The sequence below is a fragment of the Verticillium dahliae genome, genomic scaffold (assembly GCF_000150675.1).
Source record: "Verticillium dahliae VdLs.17 supercont1.17 genomic scaffold, whole genome shotgun sequence".
NCBI lineage: Eukaryota > Fungi > Ascomycota > Sordariomycetes > Glomerellales > Plectosphaerellaceae > Verticillium > Verticillium dahliae.
Genome location: NW_009276936.1, coordinates 165388 through 172549, shown reverse-complemented (window position 1 = coordinate 172549; position 7162 = coordinate 165388). Strand labels below are relative to the sequence as shown.

At 57.1% G+C, this 7162-nt stretch overlaps 3 protein-coding genes across 3 annotated transcripts; all 3 read right to left on the bottom strand.

Moving 5' to 3' along the window:
- Positions 1 to 517: 517 nt before the first annotated feature.
- VDAG_07537 (uncharacterized protein) lies at positions 518 to 1322 on the bottom strand (the record flags this gene model as incomplete). The annotated part of the gene is made up of 3 exons (XM_009656442.1): positions 518 to 785; positions 853 to 1207; positions 1268 to 1322. 3 exons carry the CDS (start codon positions 1320 to 1322, stop codon positions 518 to 520), a joined length of 678 nt encoding a protein of 225 aa, XP_009654737.1.
- A 3041-nt stretch (positions 1323 to 4363) lies between these two features.
- On the bottom strand, positions 4364 to 5149 carry VDAG_07536 (uncharacterized protein; the record flags this gene model as incomplete). Its single annotated transcript, XM_009656441.1, has 2 exons — positions 4505 to 5149; positions 4364 to 4411 (listed from the first exon to the last, which is right to left on the bottom strand). Exons 1-2 carry the CDS (start codon positions 4898 to 4900, stop codon positions 4364 to 4366), a joined length of 444 nt encoding a protein of 147 aa, XP_009654736.1. The 5' UTR covers positions 4901 to 5149.
- A 243-nt stretch (positions 5150 to 5392) lies between these two features.
- VDAG_07535 (ADP,ATP carrier protein) lies at positions 5393 to 7101 on the bottom strand. Its single transcript, XM_009656440.1, has 3 exons — positions 6957 to 7101; positions 6290 to 6634; positions 5393 to 6237 (listed from the first exon to the last, which is right to left on the bottom strand). Exons 1-3 carry the CDS (start codon positions 6990 to 6992, stop codon positions 5686 to 5688), a joined length of 933 nt encoding a protein of 310 aa, XP_009654735.1. The 5' UTR covers positions 6993 to 7101; the 3' UTR covers positions 5393 to 5685.
- Positions 7102 to 7162: the final 61 nt, after the last annotated feature.

Here is a 7162-nt window from a genome sequence, read left to right as displayed (position 1 = left end):
CATTCTCTCCTGACTGGACCTCAAGGGTCATGGAGAAAATGAGGAATTCAGGCGGAGGATGATGGAATTGTACGAGAGAAATACCACTTTATACAGTAATCAGTCGGGTGAAGCGCTGAAGGTGAAGAGATAGATTTCGTATACTACAAGGTAATGAGTCTAACACGGCTTGCCCGAGAAAAAGTGTGATCGAGTTCCTTTACCCACCAGCCTTCTTAATGTTACCATTCCAGGTGGGATAGCCAATGTACCATCCAACGGGTTCACCTTTCGGGTACGAGTCTAGTACAAGGCGTGGCGGATAGCAACAGCTGCGAATTGTTGTTTCGAATTGATGGAATATCGTACACAATGGAAAGAAGTAAGAAAAAGAAAAAAACACATGAAAATCTCCCTCATGATAATATAAAGATTAAACCCCTTCTCATCGATGAATTCAGTATTAGCCTCCACCTCGCGCGGCCCGGGTGCCATGCCACCCCCCAGTGTTATGCCGTTTCTGGTGCGAGAGGACCCCTTACAGCAGCATGAACGCGGCACCGGCGACGAGCAGGAGCGAGCTGGGAACGGCGAGCGAGGCGCCGGCGGCGGGGACGTTGTTGCCGCCGCCCTCGGCACCGCCGGCGCCGGGGTTCTGGTTGTTGTTGTCGCCGGGCTGGCCGTTGCCGTTGCCGGCGCCGGGGGTGGTAGGCTGGTTTCCGCCGGGCTGGCCAGCGTTGCCTCCACCGAGGGCGGCGGCGGCGGCCTTGTAGTTTGCCAGGGTCTTGGTGTTGTTGCTAGCGGGGCTGGAGAGGGTTGGGTTAGTCAAAGTTCACGAGAGGGGGGCAAGGTGCCACGCCGGGGGCGGCTCACTTTTCGTTGATGACCATGGACATGCCGCGCTGGCAGTGGGGGCCCTGTTGGCAGTAGAGCCAGATGGGCTTGGTGTCGTTGACCATGATGCTGAAGACGGGGCGCTGGCCCATGTTGGCCGAGGCGGCGACGGGGACGTAGCCAGAAAAGATGCCCTCCTTGGGGGGCGAGTTGGGGTCGGTCTGGACGATGCCCATGGGCTGGCAGGGGTTGTCAAAGGTGGACTGGGTGACGGTGTGGTTGCCGCCCATGAACTGGAACTGGACCATGCTGCCGGGAGGAGCAGTGATCTTCTCGGGAGAGAAGGTCAGGGAGCCGTTGTTGGAAGCAACCTGGACGGCCTGAACACCAATGGCTGGTCGTCGTGTTAGTGGTGCTGCTATACGATGTTTGGTCCGTGTGCAACATAACATACCCTGAGCCTGTGCAGCGCACGCAACGGCGGCAAGGATGACTGATGAGAACTGCATCTTGAAATGTGTTTTTTTTAATGTATGTCGTTTTGACGTGTGAGGATTTGACGTGAGGACGATAAAATGCGTCGTGAAAAAGATCGGACCGGTCTTCCAGAGAACCACTGCAGTACAGAGAATAAAGCGGCTGGCGCTGTGGTTGCGAAGGACTAGCTTCGGCGTCGAAGTGGAATTAAAGGTGGTGGTTGAACGGGTGTTGAGGAAGTGAAGGAAGACACTGATGGAGAAGAATAAAAAGAAAGAGAAGACGTGAAAAGGAAACAGAACTCGTCAAGGTCACTGGGTTGCAAGCAGAAGAGAACGAAACGGCTGTGATGTGAGAGCAGCAGAAGGCATGATTATAAGCAAAGGTTAGGATCGTCCCCAGGAAGGGGAGGCCAGACACGAACCCCTGCACATCTGCCACGGGCGATGCGTCTGAGGTTCTGGGCGTGGGCCGTGGACAAGGCCGGGGTGGGTGGATGGGGGGCAGGGGACCGAGGCGGGTGCATCGCCGTTGTGACAGACGAGGCTCAAGCTGGGCCGAGCTGGGCTGGGCTGGTGTTGCAGGGTGCCGGCCGCAGGGACGTGCTATGTAGTGAAGGGCAGGCCAGAAAAGCGGGAGTCGAGATGAAACGCGTTTGGACCAGGACTGATTCGATGTCTCGAGGCTGGGCTGGCGCTTTTCTCCAGCTTTTTCAGCATCAGCCGGAATCGACAACACCAAGGTAGTTGGGATCCATGGGTCTTGCAAGCTTGACTCGCCGGCCAAAGCAGACTATCAGGCGGTTAACATCTTGGAGGCATCGTCAAGTGAGGAGAAGGCGATGAAGCCACAAAGAGCCAGGGAAAAGGCACCTCGGGTCGGTACTCGCAAGTCGAGCCTCAAATCATGGTGTGTAGGCTGCTTGCAGCTGCCTCTCAAAGGGTACCCCCGTACGCACATGCAATGCTGGGTCCCAGGACGATGGTCATGGTCATGGTCATGGTCATGGTGAGCAAGGTTGGGACAGAGGAGCGGCAAGTCAAAGACCGGACGATGTCGAAGCCGAAATAAGGTTGTGGGGGGCCATACTGCACGTTGAGCCACTAACAGCGCTGGAAGAACGCCCCTGGCCGCAGTGCTCGCTGCTGCTGTAGCAGTCTCCATCAGCGGTCGCTACAGGGCTCCTTGCCGCTGTGCGTTCACTGCAACACCTGAGAGCTGAGTGGGGCGGCCAAGAGAGCAGGGGCCAAGGCTCGCGTGGTACATGGTGCATGGTACATGGTACATGGTACGTACTCAGGGGCTGTACCGCTCGGATGTGCTTCACACGACGACCCTCTGACACGTACAAAACAGGCCCCGTCTCAGAAGCCCTCCTCCAAACCCGACTGAACGTCACCCTACCCCATCGTCTCTGCAACTGTGCAACCTCTTGTCCTGAGCAACTGCTGACCGTGCTTTGCCCAAGCTACGAGGCTGCTTCGCCCTGACCCGGATTGGCCCAATTGCTCTCTGTTTGGCCCAAGACGTCACACACGGCTGGACTTGGAGACTTGGACGGGGGTAGGGATCAGTGGCCTGAGTTCAGACCGCCGCGACTCCATTGTCGTGATCCTCGATACACGCCGCCGTTCTGTCTCTGAGATCACCCATCCAGCCCCGCCCTCTCGTCCCCCGGCATCAAACCCTCAGGGCCCCGCCAAGTCGGCTGCTAAGTGGTATCCCAGCGATACCACCGTCGGACCATTGCGAATACCGATACTGATCCAATTTCCGCCAGCAGGGCCGTGGCTCGCTTACACGATCCTCATTCTCGAGAAACGAAACATCCCATGGCGATATCGTGTCCATCGGGAAACGGCGAAAAAAGCGCAGTCGCACGCACATGCTCAACCCCAGAGTCTCTACCACTTAAACTCTGCCCCAGTCTCGTCTTCGTCTCGTCTGTTTTCTTCCATGGTCGCCTCATCGCCTGGCCACCTGACATTGTCATCAACGCAAACAGCTGCCAGGGCAACTTCAGTCGATTCCCTGACGCCGCGTAACACCTTTGGTTTCCTCACCAGTATCTCCCAGGACTTCGGACGCTCCAGTTCGGCCACCCCATGAGGTCGTCCATCGCGAGGAACAGCGGGTAACGTATGTGTCTCGTCTCCAAGGCCAGCATGACCTGGGCTGTCTGCGTTCCCAGCCGCAGGGAGGTCGTTGCATCCCAAGAGTGACACGTTCTGGCCCCCAGCAGGAGGTGAAGTTGCCGCACATTGTCCCTCGCATCGTTGCTTGCATCAACACAGCTTACGCCAGTGCATTTCTGTCAGCCCCGTTCACGCCGTCGATTCTGGGCCCTCACCCCGTGCCGAGCCAAGCCCGTCTCGTCGCAGCTGTTGACATCAGCTGGCGTGCGCAGTGAAAAGGAACAAAACTCGAGGCCAAACTTGAGCTCCCACATGTCAAGTTTGATGTCTTTTTCCATGCCATGCTAGCTATCCGCATCTCCTTTCTGCTGCTCTGTGATAAGGCTGTGCAATTGACCCTGAACTCTGTGGAGCAGCCCTCCAGCTGCCCCCATGAGCCGTCCATACACTGGCAAAACAAGCCATGCACGTAACAAACGACTAATCTGCTCCGCCTAAGAGGTGACGCTGCCCTGTCCATAGTACCACGGTACTATATACACCAATCTCGGGAACCGTTGGCACTGCAAAGCCGGTCTACCCACCCCCAGGCTGGATCTCCCCTGCATGTCTTGCCAATCCCCCCCTGGCCTGGAAGCCTCCAACAGGCGCATGAGCCCTCCGTACCTTGGCTGCCCGGTTCTCTCCAAGCCGACAGATCCCCCCTGCCGTACAATCCGTCAAGTTCCGTGGCCCGTTGAGACTCTCATCGTCATGCCATCTGGGCGGCCGCGTTCATTGATGGTCTAAGGACTACGCGTTGCGCTCGGCACGACAACCGTGGATCATCCCCTTCCTGCCAACAACCGTGAGGTATCACCTGCGCGAGTTCATCCCCAGTGAGCCTGCCATGATCTGAGTTTCAAGCCATGTCAACCCCCGTCTGAACGCGTAAGACCTCAGAAATCCATGAGCAGCTGCGCCGAGATCTTCTCTAGATCATCAACCTGTAAAATGGGAGTCAGCAAGGTAACGCACGAATATCAACCCGCCAAACATGTACTCGATCCCCCTAGCATCCACGAAAAGAAAAGTCTCACCTCGAGAAACCCCCCCTCGCGCTCATGCACACACCGCGCAATAGCCTCCCGGACAAAGACATCAATGTACCGCGCCGCAGCCAGGCTCGCCCCCTCGGTCATGCGCGTCTCTTCCCGCGCGAACATTTCCTTGAGGAGATTCGCCACGAGGCCGGACGGGATCGTCTTCTCCGGCTCCTCCTCCTCCTCCTCCGCGTCTGCTCGGCCGCGGCTCGGTTCCTCGTCGCTGTCAATGACCTCGGCCGCGCGCCGGCCGGCCGTCTCGTCGTTGGACGAGGCAAACGGGTCGTCGAGGTCCGCGGCAGAGGTCGAGGCGCGCTGCTTCTTCGGGGCCGTGGCGCCGCCGGCTTTGGAGGAGCGGCCTCGTTTGGCGCCCGTGGTTTGCTTCGGGGGCATGGTGATGAGCCGCGGTGGTGAGTAGCAGGGACCGTGATTTCTTTTGCCTTGTGAGATAGGGTGATGCGCGAAACGAATGGAACGAGACGGGGCACTGCAGAGACGATGGTGACGCCCTCTTGTCGATACAACAAGTTGTTGCGTGAGTGGACAAACTCGACAGGTCTTGAACACCTTGGAATGGCAGTTTAAAGCTGCTGCAAGTTGTGATCCTAGCCTAGGTACCTAGGTACTGTGAGTCGGCCGCTGGACGCAGTATTGGCAGCCAGACGGTCAACCTATCTTGAAGGACGCAACAACATGCACGTTGTAGCAGCGCGCTCACTGAACGCGCTGTACATGCAGTTGATGTGGGTCCATTTATCTAGGATCATTGTATCCAATCAGAACCAACTCGAGAGGACACGAAGTCACGCGATCACTTGGGAAAAAGAGACTTCGCCATGCAGACAAGAAGCACATTTCGAGTTCACAGGCAAGGAAACAAAAGTATGGAGTACAATCAGGAAATTCCCTTTGGAGACGTATAATTACAGCGAGCAAGGCGCACTCAAAGCGAGTTCAGGGAAAGAAAACGCCTTGCCAGATGCCAGTCTAACCGCAAAGACCCAGGCGACCACCGTATTTTGATGGCTGGGTATCTTTGCTGCAGCTTCCCTCGCACCCCGCGAGTCACTCATCCTTGTCTATTCCAGGCCACCCTTGGCCACACCCCTCGCCATCCATCAGGCAGTCGTCATTATACCACCGCCCGACTCGTTCTTGTTCTTGTGGAGCGAAATCGCTTATTTGAAGGCCTTGCCGAAGAGGAGGACCTGGAGCTGGTCGTAGATGGACAGGACACCAGCACCGGCAACACCACGGAGGATGTTGGCACCGGCACCCTTGAAGAGAGACTTGACACCCTCCTTGGCGATGATCTGGCGACCAGCGTCGAAGGCACCGGAGTAGTGGACGGCCTCACCAGAGGTCATCATCATGCGACGACGGATGGTGTCAAGGGGGTAAGAAGCGATACCGGCACCGGTGGTGACGGCCCAACCAAGAGCGAAGGAGGCGAGGAAGTTGCCCTCAAGGCTACCGGTGAGGACGACGGGCTTGATGGAGTCGTACATGCCGAAGTAGAGACCACGGTAGACAACGATACCAGCAACGGAGGGCATGAAACCACGGTAGAGACCGGCAATACCGTCAGAGGCGAGGGTCTTGCGGTAGACATCGACAAGACCGTTGAACTGGCGCTCACCACCCTTCTTGGCGTTCTTGGCGTCGTTGGCCAGACGGGTACGGGCGTAGTCGAGGGAGTAGACGAAGAGGAGGGAAGTGGCACCGGCAGCCTGGGACATGTCAGTACGATGATTGAGCAACGAGTGTCGGAGCAGAACTTACACCACCGGAGGCAAGGTTACCAGCCATCCACAGGGCGTAGCCGTCACGCTCCTTCTTGTAGCCGAACATGGCCTTGAACTTGTCACGGAAAGCGAAGTTCAGGGCCTGGGTAGGGAAGTAACGGATGACGTTGGCAGTGTTGCCACGCCACAGGGACATGACACCCTCATCCGCGGCGGTACGCTTGAAGCACTCGGCAATGCCGTCGTACTTGCGGTCAAGACGACCCTGCTTCAGCATCTCATCCTGGTTCTGGATGAGGAGCTTGACACGCTCAATGGGGGCGGCAGCGGTCTTGGAGACAGCGGCGGAGACACCACCCATGAGGAAATCCGCCACGAAGGGCTGTGAGACGAAACGTTAGCATGTTGTACACGATAGTGATGAGCGTGTTGGTAGTGGTGATGGAAGAGATGATGCTTCGCGTCGACCTCCAATGCTTCGGTGGCTTCGGGTCTGGACGAAAGGCGCGCGCAAGGAGAAATGCCTCTTTTCGCGCAGACCCTTCTTGCCAGCGTCGATCTTCAGCCAATCGCCCACAAAGGGCCAATTGGATGAGCAGCTTATCCGACGAAGCATTGGTGATGATGGACAATCGGGCTCGAGAGTTGTCGTCGCGAGGGATTTTGGCGAGCCGTGGAAAAAAAGGAGGACGGGATTCACATACCGGCATGCCCAGAACGGTCTGCTTCTCGACGGACATTGTGACTGCTTCAACGGAATAACCTGACGAAGAAAGGATTGAGGGGAGAGTGGTTTCGATGAACCGGAGGTGGATGAAGACAGGTAATAGAGGCAGTCGTCGACTGGATGGGAGGTAGGAAATGGAAGGAAGATTTTTTTCTGGCAGCGAACGCCTTTTGAGCGATTCCT

Bases quoted from the DNA above. Each gene is read 5' to 3' on its own strand.
- VDAG_07535 (XM_009656440.1), bottom strand. From the start codon at position 6,992: ATGTCCGTCGAGAAGCAGACCGTTCTGGGCATGCCG. The intron at 6,635-6,956 runs GTATGTGAATCC...TTCGTCTCACAG, and splicing joins AGACCGTTCTGGGCATGCCG to CCCTTCGTGGCGGATTTCCT. The intron at 6,238-6,289 runs GTAAGTTCTGCT...GACATGTCCCAG, and splicing joins GTAACCTTGCCTCCGGTGGT to GCTGCCGGTGCCACTTCCCT.